Source organism: Ylistrum balloti, unplaced genomic scaffold (genome assembly GCF_031769215.1).
Source record: "Ylistrum balloti isolate Yb309-2 unplaced genomic scaffold, AGI_CSIRO_Ybal_v1 Utg370452, whole genome shotgun sequence".
Classification (NCBI taxonomy): domain Eukaryota; kingdom Metazoa; phylum Mollusca; class Bivalvia; order Pectinida; family Pectinidae; genus Ylistrum; species Ylistrum balloti.
Genome location: NW_026782300.1, coordinates 1,638,751 through 1,660,452, shown reverse-complemented (window position 1 = coordinate 1,660,452; position 21,702 = coordinate 1,638,751). Strand labels below are relative to the sequence as shown.

General features: G+C 32.6%; 1 protein-coding gene across 2 annotated transcripts; it reads right to left on the bottom strand.

The window, feature by feature from the left end:
* Positions 1-233: 233 nt before the first annotated feature.
* Positions 234-19,910, bottom strand: LOC132555090 (transcriptional adapter 2-beta-like). Of its 2 annotated transcripts, XM_060219430.1 has the most exons (17): positions 19,720-19,910; positions 19,522-19,581; positions 17,015-17,121; positions 15,928-15,968; positions 13,596-13,646; positions 13,008-13,067; positions 12,549-12,652; positions 12,018-12,090; positions 11,216-11,372; positions 10,971-11,050; positions 10,705-10,776; positions 10,262-10,326; positions 9,026-9,090; positions 8,682-8,713; positions 5,860-5,945; positions 5,188-5,250; positions 234-3,478 (listed from the first exon to the last, which is right to left on the bottom strand). In XM_060219430.1, the coding sequence occupies exons 1-17, from the start codon at positions 19,810-19,812 to the stop codon at positions 3,353-3,355; spliced, it is 1,335 nt and encodes a 444-aa protein (XP_060075413.1). In that variant the 5' UTR covers positions 19,813-19,910; the 3' UTR covers positions 234-3,352. The 2 variants fall into 2 exon arrangements, 1 of the variants encoding a protein (XP_060075413.1); XR_009554411.1 differs by lacking the exon at positions 234-3,478 and having other exon boundaries at positions 10,219-10,326.
* Positions 19,911-21,702: the final 1,792 nt, after the last annotated feature.

Below are 21,702 nucleotides of genomic sequence, written 5' to 3'. Positions count from 1 at the left end.
TGAATGAAAGCATTTTATGCCTGGTATAAATTATTGAGCATTTTTCCGAAGCTCTTTTTTAATCTTGAATGTGTTTGAAATCCTTCCTTATCATTACCACTATGATATGAATAACTTGACAATTTACATCACTCCATCATTGCAATCTTCCATCATCTTTTTTTTTTGCCAGAGTTAATTAGAGACAGAGTCAATGAAAGATATGGATAATATATAATAAGCACAACAAAACCAAGATTTTATTTCATTTATTTGAATGAAATTTGTGATGCACTCCATCTTTACATGTCTTACAAACAATATCCATGTATTTCTCTAGCTTTGAATTATGACATGGCTTTCACACAACACTTCCAGCACAATTCAACTGGGTCGATCATAAATTAACCACAATACAATCGGGTCAAAATAAATTACCCTTGGTTCAAACTCCTCATCTGCCTTCAAATTCCACCTGAAGGAAAGTTTTAAAGACTGGCAGTATGGGAAACATATCCATTCAGACACACTTAGACACACTTAAATAAAACAAGATTTTAGTAGCTCCTTCTCTCCATACCAACATTTCTAGTCATTGAAGAAACAAAATGTGACATGAATGGATTGATGATAATAATGAATGTTTATGTGAGAAATTGTCCTATGCTGAATGACAATCTAAACTTTTATCATGAATGTACACCTATATTGGTGCACAAAGTCTATTTTCTAATGGGAAAAAGCTTAGACAAAATGTAAAAGATTGGGACTTTTCTCAATCTAATAAATCAAGATAACTCATTCATTTACCATGAATATGTTTAAAATTAATTCCATTAAACAACAAACACAAAGAGAAGTTGCAAGCTATACTTGCTTTCACTGTAATGAATACCAGTGACCAGGAATAAAGTGTGTTTATGTGAAACACAATCATTTCCATTCAAAACTGAAATCCCTGAAATTCATTATGTGATTCATCAGAGACGGATCATGGACACAAACCTAAACAGCAAAAGCTGAGGAGAAGAAAAAAAGGAAAAAGTTTAGTAACTAAAATGAGCACATGTACAATATCAGGGGTAAAACAGTCTGCTGTCGGCAGGTATTTACATCTATACAAAATAAATATAAATTTACATTAGTTACAGGATTAAAAACAAGCTACAATTATTTTGACATAAAAATTTTGAAGGATCCAAATTTAAAAAATTTAAGAATAAAGATCAAGTTTTGTTTTAAGATTGTACACACCATAAATAGCACAGACACTTTGCATTTTCATAAATAAGTTGGAACACTACACATTTCTCACTATGTACATTCCTTCAATACAACAAACATTTACAGAAAAATATTGTACACAAAGCTGGTTGAATAAAAAAAGAATTACTTGGATTTTTCTCACTGGAATTAACTTCAATGTTGTTGAAATGATCAATGCATATTGGAGGTCTTAAGAGTGGTATGGAATAATCAATCATTTTAGACTTCAGCAAATTATTTTTCAATGTTCAGATGTTTAACATTTCACATAAGCCATTAATAATTCTAAATATTGTAGTTCCTGACCCATCACAAATTCCACTGAGTATTTATTTCATGCTTGCAGATGAATGCTATTTGAAAGGTAACAATAGTGTATGCCACATCAAAGTACTCCAAATATTGTAAAGCTAACTAAAAGATAACCAATATCATGTTTAATAATGATATGGAAAAAATTCAACTACTGCACCAGCATACCAGATGACTTCTTAGTTTTTTTTATCCTACAGATAATGAATAAGATCGAGGAGACCGAAACCATGGCTTGGCAACCCATCTTAAGGAAATGCTTATTTTGTATGAGGAAATGTAGTGTTTTATGACATGTGACAAATTCTTCACTCAAAACCCATATTCTTAATACATTTTCCTTGTTGCCAATTTGAAATATGTATTTGTAATGTGTTTAGGAGAAATATCTTCAGTTACACATCATATTTTCTTCTGGCATACATTATCTTTTTTCCTTGTTTCAAATACTTGTCACATCTCTCACACCCATGATATTGCAGCAACCACTGAACACCTGTATCAGTTATTCTCTTAATCCTGTCACCAATTTCCTGGAACATCATGGCCACACTTAAAACTTTACACTTCTGTAAATTCAGTATTGAACCAAATATAATGCTGTTGGATGCTTGAAAACAATACCATTCACATTCCTAGTGTCTGACCAAATTGAAAAAGTAAGAAAAAAGAAAGAAATAATCAATTAATCTATATATAAATACATATATAAGAAATTTGATTGTAAGAGGTTTGCATGCTGATACTCTACCTATGATGCAGAGAGTTAACTCAAATTTTACATTGTGATCTCCAGGTATAATCCAACTACACCTACAACTTAAATAGCCAAAATCATGGCAGCAAGACTAACATGTGTAGAGAAATTTGTTTAATAATCAACACCTAGGGAGCAAGTGGTCAAGTTCAACTATGATTATTTTCTTAAGTTTCAAAGAATAAATATAAAACTGATTGCTACAATGACTTTCTTCAAATGAATGAGTTGTGATTAAATGTGAAGAGAGAGCTGGTTTTTCAGACAGATTCTAACTTTCTCATAAATGTTCACCATACAGCTTGGAACTTAGAACTTTTGTTAATGGTACTTTCTGAAAAGGATGTAAAAGTATCAGGAAAGCCAATTTAAATTAATTATCATTTTCATCACTTTTACAATAACCTCAAAACTTATTCCATCTTGTTAATTTATTGAACCCACTTGCATCCCTCAAGTTCACAGATCCAATCAGATGTACCATTTGTATCAAGTCTGTGAAAAGAGTATGGGAATGTGGATCACTCAGCAGAATTTCTTGGCAGTTAAGTACCCATCTGCTGTATGATTTGGTCTGGCCACAGATAATGTGCACAACATGTTTGCATCACCTGAGATATGTTTGGTAAGGAATTCAATACCAACCACTAATACAATGAACAAGCTATTTCTGCTGCAAATTGTGTAAGACTTTCAATTTTCTTTGCTGTGAACACTTCTTTTTACAACTAGCCTTTTGGACATTGGCAGCTTGATATGACACAGCAATTGTTCATTTTACACGCAGAATACAACTTAGTCTTGCAAATGACTCTGAGCTGATTCAAGATTGTTTGTCTTGTAATGATCGCCAATTTGGACCACGCTTTACAGATTTTTCATCGGTAAAGGAAATCTCAGAGATTGGACCTCATCAATTCCCAGCTTTTCCCTGCAGCACTCGTATTTAATAAAGAAGAGTCTGCCGTTTGTGAAGATCTAAAGCCAGAGCCCACCTGACTCGCAAGCTATCCAGTCCCTGTTGGAACAACGAACTCATCAAGTTACACCTATCCAACCATTATCCGTTAAGAAGCTCATAATCTTGCGCCGATGGGTTTTGTCAAGCCCACTTGGGTAGCGAATCTTTATTTTGGGCAGTCCTTGTCGTCGCTGTAGATAGTCCTGTAACAATATGTATCTTCACATTACCAGTACACTATTTATCATGAACAGCCTAACAACTATAAAGCAATCTTTGACTAGATAACAATAATAGTAAAATGACATTAGCACAGCTGGAGTGCATAAGAAACTTCTTAACTAAAAGATTAAGGATGCGCTTTTCTAATGATGTGACAGAAAGTTAAACATAATTCATTATAAAATAAATTCCAATATAATATCTTTGATTTTGGTAGTCTTCTACACTTTGTAGAGATATAATAATAAACGAAAAAAGGGCAATTTTTATGACATTTTGAAGCAATTTCACTTGTGGACTATTTTTTGACGGCATATTTGACAGGGTGATGCGATTAATACTGTCAACAATTTAAACATTTTCTTGTTGCTAAGGTTCTTCTCTTGAGTATAACTTATGAATAATCACCACAAAGCACAGAGTTCACATTCATGAGTTCCAACTCGATGGATCACTTTCCCAGATTTTTAGGACTTGAAAACGATTTGTTTCTTTATCATTGAAAAAACAACTTTTTGGGTGAAAATTGCAAAAAATAAAGCACAGTGACCCCCTCTTTTTTAACCATGACAAGTATCATACAAAATATCTCTATTCAAATATACAGTATTAACAAAAATTTAATAATAGAAGATTGCCAAATAATGGATTTAGGTCATTTTGAAATGTTTTCATTTTTTGATTGCTATGCAGTGTAAAGTCCATTAAAGCAAATGAAAACTTTTTCATGTTATCTTTTTACTAAATATCCAAGTATCTTTCCCTCATTTGCAAAGTATGACAAAAATTTATCTTCAAAAAAGGTTGCTGTGAAAATAGCAGGGTATATCTACTATACAGGGAAAATAACAAGAACCAAATGTGAAAATGAAATATTTCCTGTTATACATATACACCTGCGCTGGAAAAAGTAAGGCAGCAACATACTGACTTATTGCTTTCAATCTTCTTTCTTAGATCAAACCTTCCAAAAAAATGTAATCGAACAAAAAATTTTAATACCAGATTGTTTTTCCTTCTCAGGAGTAAAGACATCCTTAACTAACAGAAAGCACTTTAGACATTTAGACATGGTACTCCAGTCAGACCCCAGTTAGAAACCATCAGAAGGTAAATCCTTTATATGTATGTATAATTTTGGATTCTCAGGTAGTAAGGAGAGTGCCAACATTAATTATTACTTGTCCTGTTATTTGGGACATCTTCATTCAAACCAAAGTAACCCCTGGTACCTGATCTGACATAATTTGATTTTTGATACCACCTTACATCTCTCAGACAGCATTCCATTCATTGTTTACCTACATATCCTAGTCAGGAGCTACTTTTACAATTTGGTTGAAGCCAGTATAGCAGTGTTAGAGGACATGACAATAAAATTTTCAATAAGCACACTCTTGTAGCCAATTAAGACACTTATTCTCAATCTCAAAGAGTGGTTAGCCCCTTTATTTGCTTAGCTTTTGACATGAAGCTACTGACTTGTTTGAATTTGTCCATAAATTGAGAGATGTACTGAAAGCACATCAGTCACTAACTGCTTTGTTCTACTCCCTTGTGATGTCAACCTGATAAACAAAGCCTTACAACACCCAATACGGTCATTCTGCAAAGGTGAGATTCTTAATGACCAAACTGATAAATCATTTGTATTTACAACAGGAAGAGTTTTTAACTTTTTATTACATACCTTAATGATACAGGTCTTTATGGTTAGGTAGTTCCCTGGAGTCATACCTATGGAGTTGCACAGCTGCAAAAAAAAAAAAGGATCACTCAATATTAGTTTTCAAGTTTTCAAAGTAATTTACAAGTATTAAAACTGTTTGAGCCTTCCCAAGCAAACAGATTCCTAAAAATCTCTCATCAATTGAGTATCATATGGCATTTACAATCTACAAAGTTAAATACACTTGTATTAATGAAATAATGATAAAAAACAACAACAAAATACAAAAATATAATCATACCATCCTATAGCTACAAGTAGAAAAACTGGGAGTTCTTGGTTCAAATCTTATACAAATTCAAAGAACAAATCAAGTCTTTACATTTAAAGAACACATAAAGTATCTTCATGAATTTCTTTGTAACTTATTATTGCAATATAAATAAGATAAGCTCCCAGTGGCAAGATCAAGCCCAAGCACATGTGAAAGTCACATAATTGTGTTTGCCTCGTCATTCTCAGTTAGAACATGTAAGACATTCTATGTTTTGGCTCTTGGACTAAATCTCCAAACAGAGATAAAGGACAAGGAATGGGGTTGTTGATTTTGGTGATATTTGTATTATAATATGTTCCATGCCTAATTTACATTGCCATAAACGACTCTTGGTCTGTAAATATCACAATGCCTACCTTCCTTTCACGCTCTGACAACATGTCGTAGCCAGGGAAGGCTGCCATTTCTTTACTATCATTCTCCTCATCTTCATCTTTTGATTCTGAAAAAGGAAGGCATCAATAAGAAAAAGCACTACACACTTTCCACATACATTCACATAACCATGGAGTCACTGAAGTATCTGCAACTTTCAACATTGATCAGATTGAAAAATATTCCAACCATGAGCTGAACTGAATTGAATGTAGTTAAACCAAGTCATGCATACACAACACAATTTAAAGTTATTACTAAGCACCCCTCTCACTAAATGTTGGTGTTAGTGGTGGCATAAAAGGACAAGATTAGGCTATAAACTTGACAAGTAAGTTAAAACATTTTTTTCTCTGTAAGTACCATGAAATATAGTAATGTTTAAAAAAAATTGTCCATCAGGAACAGTGGAAAAGCTTTCCATATTTGAGAAAAAGAAATGCTTTCATTAACAACACTTTCCATGTCTGAAAAATAAAATACAGATCTTTTTCATTGAGAAATGCATCAGAGGACAACCGTTATAAGGATCATGTATTATTATTTAAAGAAATACAGACCTGTAAACATTTGTTGTTCCATTTTAGATGAATTAAGTAAGAAAGTGCTACGGTAATGTTACAGCAATGCTACAGTAACATGATGCAACTGCTATGAAAAATAACCTGGTTTTTATAAGAAGCTGAATGTGACTTTTGTAAGATATGATATTATTCAATACACAATCCACTGTAACACTTTTATGTTATATGGTAATTAATTAGAATAGCTTCTCGTAAGTAATATACGTAAAAGAATTAACAAGAACTTGTCTAAATGTTGAAATTGCTATTATATATATACAAGTCATTTCAGATGACCATTGTAACCATTACTTACGAGAGTCACTGACATTGGGACAACTGCAAGTGCACGCATCAGGCAATGTGGTACAGGTTTAATCTATGATTGAGCTATTTATACCTGTGACAGATGATCTAAGATCGATTTCTGTGAACAAGTGAAAAACCTAACACACCTGGATACTGGTCGTCTTAGATGACTGCACTGAAATTAATAACCTGTCCTTGTCTAATTATTGAAATCATAACAGCAATTTTATCACCAACAATCTTACACCAGAAACAAGTCTTAACAAACACAACCCACAGCTGAGACTCTTTCAAAACCATTTACTTCTAATAAATATTTCATTTATTTGACATCTGGTACAAACAAGGACATAGTTATTGAGATCCCCCGCTCATGTTCATTTGTAAAATATTTATATGTAAAGTGAGCAACATGAAAAACTAAAGTATTGAATCCGTTTATGGTTTATGTTCAGTTTTATGTACCGTTGAAAGTGATCAATATGATCAATATGATAACAATTTAGTAGCATAATACTGTGAATATCAAAATCAGGTAATGGTAATGATGGTATATTTGTCACTTAATTTCAGTGATGCTGGATCAATCAATGATTCTATAACCTCTCAAGTATGACAAGTGAAATTAGTTTATACACATTGATAAAATACAATACAGCATCTGATAGTCAGATATGTACAATTGCAAGAAAGTTACAATCAGTAAAAGAAATCACAACCGATGATAGTGCAACATCACTTACATAGGTTTATTAGGGCTTTTTACCAACTGGTGAAAAGACCTATTGTTAGTGTTCCGTTTCTTATCATTATTATACTTATTCTTCTTCCAGAATTTTGTGACATCTACATTACTGAATTGGTCAGAGATATGTTTAGAGTCTTTTAAAGGTCTCTTATTATTACTTCAGAAGATATTCTGTGCAAAGCAGTCAGCCATTCAGATCACAGCTGTCTCATTAGATATTTGTGGAATTAGCTGATGCTCAAACTGAGAGTGGTTAAGGAAATAAGTCTGCTAAGCAAGTCATACAAATTTTGATCATTCCTTTGAAAGAAGTGTGGAAAGAAATACTTGAGATTGTTTCAAGCAGGGCTCTTGATCTGCCTGATTTGGGGCCGATATTCGTCCCCATTCCCAATGCAAAATAGTATCTTTTTTTCCCAATTTATACCCCAAGTTTTCCCAATTCTAAGGAAAACCAAGTTATTTTTCCCAGTTCTAAGGGACCCGGGCCCCAGTCCCAAAATGGGGTGTAAGAGCCCTGTCAAGAAATCATCCAATCAGGTAAAAGCACCATGTTAAATATGCATGGAATTCATGGTTGATCGAACTTGTGTGTTGAGATCATGTAATAACTTTACTAAGCAAGTCTCATCAAAATTCATTTGTTCCTTCAAAAGATAACCCGCGGAAAGCATTCAATAGGGGTGCTGAAAGATTTCAGCGAATCAGGTCAAGACAGCCTCATTAAATATGCGCAGAATTTGCCGATAATCATACTTGAACAATTGGTTAAGGTATCAAGTGTACCAACCAGTTTCATCGAAATCCAACCAGTCCTTCAAAAGATATCATACGGAAAGCAACACCCAAATGGATCGAAGAATAAACGGACAGAACCCATTTGAATAATAAACCATAATGAAATATATCTTGTATGTAGAATTTCAACAACTTTTTTTCATTTCAAACTATCTACAATAAATGAAATTTCAAGCTGAACTTCTCCCTCATTTTTGAGAGGGTAGCTGTAAATACAAGTGCTATGGTAGTACTAAGTATATCACTTCGAGTATATCGAGAATCACTTGGGAAATATATTGGAAGTACGACTGAAATGCTACACCAGTAAAACAAAACCTGAACAAAGAACATGCACTTACCTGATCTAATCTTAATAGGATAAACACTACTGAACAAGACTTACCTTCGTCGTCTATAAGTATATCTAATTTTTCTCTGGAAAGAAAAACAATAATTTATTACACAGACATGTTTTCTTCTATGTAATCAGCTTCATAAAATTAAGCTCAAGAAAACAAAGATTACATGTTTTACCTCTAATAAAAGACTGAAGTATTGAACATTGTTTTTTCACTACCTAGATTTGAATCTGTAATAAATTTGAAAGGTAATCATTGTTAAACCTTGGATGTAGTCATTAATCTCAAATTGACCATACATACTTTATTACAGCTATAAAGTGACCACACTTGCTTTATGATAACTATAATGGCCACACTAGGACAGCTATAAAGTGATCATACTTACTCTATAACGGCGGCGGCTTTTTTTGAGACCATTGATCCTCTCTTGATTAGCGGCGAGGAGTTGCCCTACAAAATATATAACCAACCAAGACTACTGTAAATACAGAATAGTTGTGGTGAGGCACTACCCGTAGTGACTGCATCTCCGTCACACAGCAGTGACTTGTATGTAATATCTCTGACAACGTTGTGTAGAGTGGTTTAAACTGGAGTGAAAACAAAAACATTTTTTCTTCTGTTGGCAATATATTCACCAAACAAATATATTAATGATGTCATGATCATAGTGAGTTAATACAAACACATTTGACATAAGCACCTTAAGGAAAATGTGAATCACGATTACAAAACATTTCGATATTTTTCTGGGCCATTAAATGTATCATTAGAAAGTATAGATAAATATGCTTTTACTCTCGCACAAACCTCTTTTTATAAAAGGCAAATATGATATCAACTATCAACAGTTGGCCTTAACAAAGCTTGAAAGATTTCTCGACTGGCTGACTTACAGTCATCATTTCAAAATATGATCTTCTTTAAACTAATTTCCCTTTTTTTTAATCTAAGTGAATATTAAATCATTTTCAACAGGTGTAGTAGAAAGTTAAGATTTTTTAATTCTAACAAATATGTTTTTGTTAATCATAAGCTGATATATTAAAAAAGAATCACTGTCAAGTGAAAGTTTCAGTGCAATGTGCGATTCCTAATGAAGGTAACCTTTGAAACCAAACAATTGCGTTTTTTTCTTATAATGAGGATAAATGTTGAATTAAGAAAAGGAAATTATTTAAGCCACAGGAATTATGAAAGTTTTTCAATAATAATATATAATTCCTAAAGAGGAAAATAAAGAAAAATACTTCAAATGTAAGGTGTAACTAGTTACAACAAGTTGATATTGATATTATTGCAATTCATTCTGTAAATTATTCAAAAACAGAACTGATCTAATTCTATCAAATTCAAACTTCTTCATTATAACTAAATATCACACTCATCCATCCAATATCATACAGGACTTATGTTATATGGCAGATTCTTTATGATATTATTCTTCTGTGAAAGAAAATGAGGACAAATATTTGTAAAATATATATTGATCATGAAATATATATGCCAAAAATTTGTTGAAAAAGAGTGCAATTTGGCAAATGGAAATAACTATACTGCCATGAAACATCAACTTACTAGATTCACTTCTTAGCAACTTGGGAGTGAACGCGACACTCACCAGCTTTTTCTTATTGTCTCTCTTCTTATCTCGTTTGAATTTTTCCTCTTCAAAGTGTTCTACATCTGCAGGTAAAAAAAAAAACAATCAGATATCTATTGTGGAGCCTTGTAAAGGTGTTTTTAAAATCTGTTGAACAATTTAGATATTTTTACATTCAAGCTGCCCATGTACTTTCATGAAATATACATGATTATTATACATTATTTACAACTTTAGCAGTAACAAACATGAAGAAGTCAAAAAGAAGATGAAGCACTCTCCTGTACACAAGATTTTTGATTCAAACATATTAAAGAATATTTGTAACAGAATGAATAAAATAATTTCAATTTACAAACTTCCTACTTTCTCTCAACTAAACATGAGTTTACTTCTACAGATCCCCAGTTTACAAGATACCAGGTACCTCATAAACTGTTGCTTTATATTCTATAACTCACCATCTAGTTTTGTGATTCCATTCTTCCTGTATCTCATAAGTGACTTTATTCGAGTCTTGAGGTCTTTTTCCTCTGAAAAATGAAAATGTTTTGAGACTGTGTTTTTAATACAAACATCACATGTGTTACTAAAGTAAGTTTACTTTACAAACAAAAGATTCCAATATATCACTAGACAAGTTTAAGCAATACTTTTATACATCATGACTATAACAGTTATTAAAACAATATTTCTACTTTATAACAATTTGTCTTGCTATACTTACTCTGAATATTTTCAAGGAAAGCATCATGTTCTGCTAAAGAATGAAACTGAGAAAAAACTTTGACTTTTTCTTGCAGATCTCTGAAAAAAACATGACAAAACTACTGTGATATTTGGTACAAATCATACACAAATTATATTAAGATATTAGTCAATGGTTGTTCTGATTGTATCAAGTTCTCAAAAAGACAGTATCATTTGTTCAAGCACAGCATGAAATGTGTAAAGTGTATAATTAGTACTTACTTATCCTCCTTCGAAATTTTTTTCTTTGGCGTCTGACATTTTTGTTTGCCCAGTGTAGTGGCTGCTTGAATTAAGTTATACTCGCGTGCTATAAATTTTCGTCTTTCCCGTTCTTTTAATCTAGTCCTATATCTGTCAACTTGTGCTAGTTTAACAGCTGTTGAAAACAAAATAAAACGTATCTTTATTAACCTGCATTACTATCAGAATAAACAGTTAACAGAATTTTTGCTCTTAAGAAAATATCATCTTTTATAGTCTCAGCAATATTTGCTCTAATGCATCAGGAAAACTGGTAGATTTCAACAGAGATCTATTCATATAAACAAAGATCAACCTTTAAGAGGGCAGAGCTGAATCTGATTCTAGATTTGGTTTCCTTACACCTATTTTCTCAAATCAGAAAGTCATGAATCATGCTAGAACAGAATAGGTCTCGACAACCCAAAACAAAAATTCCCATTACCTGAAGAGAAATTAGGGTTTCAGGAAAAGTATTTATGGTACACTGTAGCACATCTGACTTGGAAGCAACAAATAGATTTCTATAATCTAAATCTTCAAACCATGTTGTTTTCTTACTTCAATATATCAGAAAAAAGTGACTTTCTTCAATCATTTCATCGATAAACGTGTAATAAACTCGCTTTGATACATTAACATAAATTCTTATTCAATGAATATATCAATGCCAACCAAAGTCAATATTGAAAATACAAAACCTCTTTTTATATGGCTCTAATATATCACATGAGATGCTTGAAAGCTTTTACAAATACATTCATAGACAGTACTAACTTACCAACATCTATATCCTCATCATCATAATTATTTGCTAGACTACTGACTAGAGTTTCTGCCTCATTATCGTGTTCCTGGAATGAAACAAAAACAATTTTTGTAATATAAAGTTGTGTTTTGAAATCTGCAGCAACAAAAGATGCTTAGTTATCAAAGCTACAACTCTACCTCTAAAAGTTGATTTCACTTAATCCAATGGATTGTCCTGAAACTGAGGAATAATTCTAATTCTGCATGATGTTTTCTTGATTTTAAGCCAAGCACCATTCACTGAATATTATTATAACATAACAACAATCATTTTCCCGCCCTAAATATCAAAGGAAGAAATTATCTACAATTCTGTTTGGAATAATAACAAGAAAGCGAGGCAAACATTTGAACTGATCTGTTTAGAATGACAGCTAAAGTGAACAGAAATATTAATCAAATGCACTCTTCTAACTTTATATCCTAGTAATTCAGATCAGAAATCTAGGGAAAAAGGGAAAATTCAGCAACTCAAACGTATTCCTCATACATCACATCTTACCCGTTCAAAGTCATCTCTGTATGGCATGTAACCTAATTCATGCTGCTCCTGTATATTCAGGTCTAATGGACTGATGGGGACTGTGATACTAGGTGACAAAGGACCTGGAAAATATTTCATATTTGAAAACCGGTGATTAAAGACAAGGGAAATATTTGATTATTGACAGATAGGAGACAAAGGACCATCACGATGGATATTTAACAACTGGGTGACAAAAGTCGAGGAAATTGGTTGATAATTGACAAAAGACTTATAATATGTTTTGAAATTTGACAAATATTGCTGTTTTCTCTTGTAGTTTTATCACTATACTCAGCACATGAAGTAATGTTCTAAAATACATATATCTTTCTTCACTCAATAAAATCAATGAAGTTGAACGTTGACAACAAATCTAGAATTTTGTTTGATAATAAACGGAGAAGCAAGGAGTCTTTTATGAAACATTTCTCTTACCTCCATCTGGACAAGAATGATCTGTAACATTGCTGCCAATGGTATCAACACACAAGATTTCTGGAAAACAGAAAATGAACAAAAAAAATCTGAAAAATATCTGACAATAATTACACATTTCACCATTCTAAATATTTCATTAAAAAAACATATCTGGTATAGTAAATGTTGAGAGTTCAAATCAAAATTTAGCATGTCCTAGCACATTACAATGGTAAGATATATTTTCAGATATAAATTGTAAAATAGTTATAATACTGAAAATCTATATCTGCTATCTAGCTTGATATTAGAATACTTTTGAGATTTATTTGGTAAACAGATTATAGAATTGAGGCATCCATCTCATTACAGAGCTACATTGTCATAGACTAAGCTAGAAAATATAACTAAGCTTCAAATTGGGTTTAGGGCTATATAATGCAGACAATCAAAATTGTTGATCTGCATTTTTCTCCTTTGAAGCTCGATAATCAAAACAACTGTTTTTTCTTAGATTTTAGCAAGACTTGGAACATGTACAGAATTCCTGTAGAGTACATAATATGACAGGTCAGTTTTAGCAATGTTTGTAATGAAAGTACTTACCTCTACCTATTGTTCCTTGAATAAAGAACTTGACATAATGCTCCTCACATTCTGAAAAGAAATGAACCCTTATCTAAAACCATTTACATTAAAACCCCTATCTTTCGAAGGCCATAAAGCCTGTAAAAAATACTAATGGTTTTTTTCCCATTCTTGTATTATTATAACAAAACATCTACAAAAAACAGTCTATTTGGGATCAAATTATACCTTTACCAGATGCAGTTTATAATTCTTTTAGGTGTTCCAGTGTGACAGTGATGAATAACATAATCCTACATTGAAGTATTCTAATTACAGAAAATGCTAAACATGTTGATAAATTATATTTGTAGCTTTAAACAAGAGATGTAATCCATCACATTAAAACAATCAAACACTTTTATAGCAGATACTTATCAACAGCTATATATGAAATTTTGAAAACGTTAACCATCAAATCAGTGACAAGTTTGCAAAATGTACAATTCATAGAAACATTTTGAAGTTCCAAATCAAGAGATTGCCACAAGCAATGATATTGGAATTGAACCCAGAACAAAACTTTACCATAGATAATAAAGTATTTACTTTGTTACCTGAAAGACCAATGCTTAAGGTGCAAAATTTTTCTTGAAAAACAAAGATCCAAGGTGAGGAGCACACACATTATGTTGCTGTAAGATTTTTTTGGGGGAATGATAAAAGATTTTGCAAGGCCAACATAATTAATTTGGGATTATCTAGTGCATAAAATTTATGAGCAACAGAAATAAATAAATACTACTTCCATATATTAATGTAAACTATTCAAGCCAACATGATCCAAAATCAGGACAAAGTGTTTATATTTGTGATAGCAACTAGCAAAAAAGTAAATTACCAATTAGTAAAGACAGTTGCCTGTGTGGAACATCGGAAGTAAGTCAATTATATACGACTACCTTTTGAAACATTTACATTTTCGACTGTCATGAAATGACAGGGTTCACTTTATTCTCTTTCATGTCAGATATCACAACTGAGAAGCCATAAGCACTTATCTCTTGCTTGCATTTTGGCAGAAGTTAATGATGACATATTAGTATGCGTAGTCTGCATTGCATCTTAGGACTACAAATTTAATATCAATTAAAATCAACCGTATTTGTGTTTACGAAGCATATCCACCTCTTATAATTGTATAACAATAAGGATAGACTTTGTGTAATGCCCTTATCAAAATATGTAATAAAAGAGTATTACTCTTTGACAAAGTAAACCTGCCTACATAATGTGCTTATGTGTCATGTTTCTGATAAAAGTCACAGAAATGATCATAGGATGAATTCTTTCTTGTCATTGATTTTATTCCCTATTATAAGATGACGCTGCTTTCAAGTGTGATACACACACAAAAACGACGGCCGTTGAAGAAAATTCATATCTCCATAGCTCAATTAATTTCTAAAATATCAACATGAAACTCGGTGTAAGGATGTATCATAATCATATTACCAATACACCTTTTGATATCGCCAACTTTTTTGAGTATTTAAGACCTTAGTATCTATAGATGCATCACAATTACCCATGGTATTTGTATAAAACATAGATGTGTGCCAAGCTGTCATTCTTGCTTAAGTAAACTTGACATAATTCCCTTATTTTTCATATATACAACTTTGTATATTTTTGTATTATAAACATTTTAAGTACAATTTTTATGTCACTTATTTTATTTAGTATTTGAAGATATGTAATTGAAAAGGCTGCCTTCGAGTGTGATACACAATGTTTAGTGCAGCTGGCAATCAAGGAAAATTTAACCCTCCATTACTCCATCTATTTTACAATTATATCTATAATGTCGCTAACTAAATTAATTATTCTGAAATATATATAATCTGAAAAATCTTTACAACTATCACTGATTATCACTTCTTGTCGTCATTTAGAAAGACTGCTAAGAATGATCACATAATTCTGTACGTTTCACCATATTATTTCACCTTGGAGAATCCTCTGCAAACCAGATCAATGCTAGTTCGTACTAGCAAGTCTTAATCTGAATATTTTCATGAACACCTATTCTGTCAGTTTTGGTAAGACTTGATTGTCTCATGGCGACAGAATGCATGAATGACTGCTTTGAAAGATGGCAGCATTGTTTAAAGCAAATGAATGCCTAATGGGGTCGCTGGTAAATCATTGGAATATTGAAATGTTTCCACCAATCAGAAAGCTAGAATTGGTAGTAACAGCTAGATCTAAAAGCTGTGACAATAGGCTGAAACCGCAACTGTGTTGTGTTTAGCCTAAACAATAATGCATGTTACCCTGTTTTACAAAATAAAAAGCAAAAAAGTCATACCAGGTCCTTTTCTTGATTCCACATGGTTAGCAACATCCTCCCTGTAAAATGTAAGAATATGACTAATTTGTTCACTGTTTAAAAATCAAATTCATAATAATTTGCAAAATTTTTCAATTGAATTTATGCATTAACTAAACCTGTTGCACACATACTTTCCACCTCTGGTACTCTACCTCTTCAAACTGACATGTACCTAGTTACCTGTAAGTTAAGTGTCAGAAACTGAAAGTGATAAAAACTATTGATTTATAAGATTCAATGAATAAAACATTTCAAATCATTATTGTGCTACTGGCTCTGACAGGATATTTACTTCAATGTAACTTTATTCATTGAGTGGAGATCAGGTCATCACACTTTTTATCAAGAATTCATGGCTTAGTTAACAGTCTACTAAACATTGTACATGAACTGTTATATCTTCACTAAATAAAACACATTGAAATGTTGATGAAATCATCAATTTCAATTATCAAAGTTGTTCTCTCATGACATAAATTGGAAATATTGATGACAAAACTTTTATTGTGTATCACGTTAGCAAGTTTGAGATTCAAACAGTTTGATTGCGTTGCTATTTACAGTTATTTCCTACTATACTTGAGATACCTGAAGTGCACATATTACACTAAGCACATTGGCAAACAATTCCTGAGGTCAACACTACTTTATCATAAGTGTGAGAAAGTGTCAAACTTTCTGTGTTGCTGCCAAATATGTTGCAGTTTACATGTACAAGTACAGAAAACTCATAAGGATACCAAAAGAATATATCAAATGATATGTCTGTAAAAGCTAACTCTCTCTAGTCAAATTTCATTTGTATTCAGTACATCATTTTGGGGTTCAGTTATTGTAATATTTTGTTTTATATGAAAGTGGATGGTTGTCTATTAAAAAATAACATCCTATTTAACCTCTCACTGAAATAAACAAGCATTTTATTTATATTTTATTAAATTCAGTAGGTTTCCTGGCTACCATTGCAACTGATACTGTGATAGTAAAACTGGTCTCCATCAGCATAATTACATTGTTGCAATATTAACACAATCATTTAATTAAATCAAAGCTTTCTTCTCACCAGTTGCCAAAACCATATTGTTCTACAGCATCCAGAAGCATCATCTCTTCAACCAGCGACCATGGTTGTGGAATGTCAAATGCACCTATAGACGTGTCATCGTCTCCCTATAATATAAATATGTTGAATCAAATATCAAAATGTTGTTGTTAAACAGCATTATTTATACGAAAAAAACGCAACATTGACTGTAACGCTTTCTTTTAAATAATACAACATACTAATATTCTTGCCTTAGGGTTACATCAAAATCTATGCAACCAAGTGTGCACAAAAATAGTTATCTATTGAAAAAACCTTAACAATGGAGTCCACTACTATTAACAATTTTTCATTACATCATCATCATCATCATCATCATCATCTGCAACATTCATACCTCACAACCTCTGTACTCACTAGGCATTTAAGAGGTCTTATAGCCGTATCAAAGCATGCCTCATTTAATATACATGTAAATTTTAAAAGATATAAAACTTTTTAATTTGGACTATACTTCAGCAGAAATGTAATGTCATATAGTATGTTTTAATCTTTTTCATAAATTCAACTGATGTAATTCACATTCATTTGACAAAATTGAAAAATAAACAAAACAACAACCAATTAAATACTATGAGGATCCTTATTCAACATCCAACAATATAATGGGACTTACTATCTACATGATAGTTTGAATTTACTGGCTGCACATAAAAATAGAACTTGTTTATTGCTATTTAGATGGTATGGTGACCTCTATGAAGCAGTGCTGAACAAAAACAGTCACTGCATTAGCTACAAAGCCAAGATTTTCAAAATAGTGTTAGCATGACCCTTAGGTTAGGATATTAAGACAGTATAACAAATGGAAAGATTTTAAACAGTAAAACGACTGCCATAGGAATGACAAGTTGGCAAGTTAAGTGTACATTGCTAAGGGATGAAGGGGGAGAATTGAAATGGCAAATGTAAATATACATGTAACGTGTAAAATCCAAGCTGTTATAAACTATTAATGTAAATATCTGCCTCGTTTTGAAATTCATTCTGGGTTATATTTTATCTGCATAGTCGGGGTTTCCAAAACCATCAAAAGAGGTCAAACTTGGCAATCAGGATGGACTGTCAGTAATGAGATATAGCAATCACAAATAACATGAGACCACTGGTTGGCCAATTCATTATATGACATTATTGTGTCAGAAGCAAACCTTTTATTCCCTAATCACTCTTTCTTTTTTTGCTAATTTATTCTGCCCTGATTTAAGGCTATGGCTTGGTTGACCTAGGTTCAAAACATGGTGGTTTCCTTCAATTCAAGGTAGAGACGTATGTATCACACAAAATGTATACAATTAACAAAAGACAAACTTCAAGTGATACTGTTTTATATCCCATGTGCATATTTGTATTTCTTTTATTTTTTTAAATCATGACATTTTGCAACCCATCAGTGGAAACTGCTGCTGTTTTGTCTGTTTCATGTTGGAAGGAAAAAGAAAGTCTCTATCTATTTTTGCATGAAAGATTTTGTGATTTTGTCATGGAATTTCACAAAAAATGAGGATATTTGATAGTGAAAAATAACACTTTCATCCAGGAGATATTTCTCCATATTTCACTGGCAGAAAAGTAATAACATGCTTGATCTCATTGTACATTTAAATATATGCCAAAATTCTAAATATTATCAAAATCTCAACTTCAATAATTGGACAGTCAGCATCAATAAACTGCTTTTGGGAAGTTAGAAGTTTCTTGCAGTATAATTCTCAAACATTATTTGAGTATGTTACAACATAATCAGAGGTATAAAAAGGATGTCTGATCAATTTCTAAAAATATGTTAAACTGTATTGCACATTTAACAAGAACATGCATGGGTGGTTGGGTGGCACAGTAGTAAGACACTTTACTTTCACCTAGATGTCCAAGTTTCATTTTCCTGAACAGATACAAGTAGGTATGAGGTCACCTGCCCAACCATGTGATTTTCCTTGGGTTCTTCAGTTTTCTCCCACAGTATCACCCCTCACGCCCTTTTATGCAGACCAAGAAGAGTGGTTATATATAGCATAAATCTTGCTATGCATTTTTTTTCGCAAAATGAATAAAATCTATTTCTAGCATGAACATGCCTTGACAGTTGCAATCTGTATCTCCAAATCACTAACATAATATGTGCAATGGTTCTACAAATTTGTGTCAAGAAAGCATGGTATGTTTTGACAGTCACACAATACGCTTTGTTGTCTGATTTCATTCTGAAGTGTCACCGGTATTCTGTCAGATGGAAATCGGTCATGTTGTTATCATGACTTTAATATTAAATCTTGGTTGTAGTTTCATTACAAAAATATATTTACGATACACATTGTATCATATGTAAATGTTTTCTGTTGTCGTTGATAAGCGTCCAATTTAGACTTCAAACCCATCTGAGGTAAAGGAGATTCCTCAGCACTTCTTTGCGGGAATTCCCAAAGCTTCCGGCTCAGAGGCACAGAGGGGGAAATCCAACTTACCGCTATGTGATAATCATGGTCACGTTTGTGGCCTCCACTCTCTGCTCCACACGAAAAGCACTGGAAATAAATTCAAATTAAAATAAAAAATACGGAGACAACAATAATGTGACATAAGACTTAACAATCTTAAGGGAATCGACTAATAATAATGCCGATCGACTCCGATCAAAATGCACGCTACTACGTCATACTTACCTGTAAACAAAGGTCAAAGTCTGGGCATTCAGAGCACTTGATTCTAAACCCTGAAATATCCCCCTGGCAGTAATTGCAATGGTACTTTGCCATTCCTTTGCAACCTCCCAAGCTCTTTACCCATTCAGTTGTCAATATATGACCATTTTGGGGTCCGAATCTTCAGGAAAACGCAAATATTTGGCCCTAGACCACATCTTTTGTCTTTTCAAGCATTCGTGACGTCAGAGCCATCCCATCATTCCACTTTGCCGTACTTCCGGCATGTAATGGCAGAGCAAGTGCCGATGCGAACAAATCGACACTGCATGACGGAGGCCTAGTTCCTAAAAATAACGTATTTCTAAACGTCATCATGCTGGAACGCTGGACTTATCTCTTTATCGTTTGAATAAAAATCTATAACAGTCGTCGAGGGTAAAAATCAAGTATATGTCTTGAAAAAAGTCAGAAATTTCATAAACGTGTGCAAACATACGTTTGTTCACATATTGTGTTTAGCCTAGCTGCTCAGAATTTGTCTGAACATGACAGGTTAAATCGTGCGAATAATTGTTATCTAATTGTATAAGCTACGATGGGCTGTTTGAGCTTGAAACAGACATGCGTTACCCGATAACTATATACTTTATTATGGCCAAGCAAGTTCAATGCCATTTATTCACTGAACAACATTGTTAAACCAGGCTAGACAAATTAGATTAAATGTCTCCTCTGTTTATTGACGTACTGAGAATAAAGTTATGATATATGTAATTAGATACATTATGTAATGTATTAGATATCTTAAATAATTTTGTCGGTACAGAATCAACACCGTTCCTTGTTCATTATATGACGACTTGGTCTGCAATCACAGTACTGCAATGAATAAGAGACGTATGTATCAAAATATATACATCAGTTACTAAAATGTGAAAAGGTCTCGTTACGATTTAAGTTTACACAATATTTTTATTCAGTAACAATTCAACACATCATATGATCACGGACTTATATACACATATATGTGTATATAAGTCCGTGGTATGATACTCCGTGGATGGAATGGGAAAACAAGCTGATCACTTTAATTCATTCCTTTCTCGAGTACAATAAATTTTGAGCAAATCCTAATCGCGATCTAATTTTAAGTCTGAAATATAAATGATTTATTGTTACCCTCATACATGTTAAAGTATTTTCTTCAATTTTCATTTTCTATGTCAGATATATTAGTCACCAAACGATCAAAACCATAAACGTTTTTCGTGACCGTATCGACTTCCTTCATGTTGGTCTCATTATTTCACGTGACTGTGCTATTTTTCGCCAATACAGTGGTTTTTGTTTACATGACATGGCCTATTTGTTCGTTTAAATATATTTCGAGAAGTTTGATTAGTTTCAATTGCTGGTTTCAACATTCTGATTTATTCAGGATTCCGATTCGCTATCCTACTTCATGCTTGCGTTTCAAATTTGACAAAATCTACTTCATTTAGGTGTCATAGAATAGGGTTCAATTTTCTGATCGGGCCCCAGGATCCTGGTTGCCTTGGTGCTGTCATTGAAAATTACAGGGTTTCATTCACATTTCAAACATCAGCTTGAGGATTGATCCACAAATAGTGATGACAAACACGATTATTTTTGTTTGCTTCTTTGATAAAACATTCCAATGTGGATTGGTTTCATTCTATATACATAGTGTATGAGTACTGCATATAGAAAAATACAAACTTATTGGTGAAGCAGCGAGTGACAATCGGTAAAATAGGACAAAACTTTCCATTGATTCATCAAACGTTTCTCAAGACTTTTATCCCGCCAATATCCCGATAGGAAATCACGTGACCGTATGGCAATCAGACCACAGGTTGTACACTTATTTCTAATCAACTGGTATTTCGCTTATGAAGAAACAAGAAGAGATTTGTCAAATGTTTGTTTCTTTAAGCTGGAAAAGATTTTGTTGGTGCATTCATTTGGGGTCACGACCAC

Bases quoted from the DNA above. Each gene is read 5' to 3' on its own strand.
- LOC132555090 (XM_060219430.1), bottom strand. From the start codon at position 19,812: ATGGCAAAGTACCATTGCAATTACTGCCAGGGGGATATTTCAGGGTTT. The intron at 11,051-11,215 runs GTAAGTACTAAT...TGTTTTTTTCAG, and splicing joins AAAATTTCGAAGGAGGATAA to AGATCTGCAAGAAAAAGTCA. The intron at 8,714-9,025 runs GTAAGTATGATC...TTTTCTTTCCAG, and splicing joins AAAGCCGCCGCCGTTATAGA to AGAAAAATTAGATATACTTA.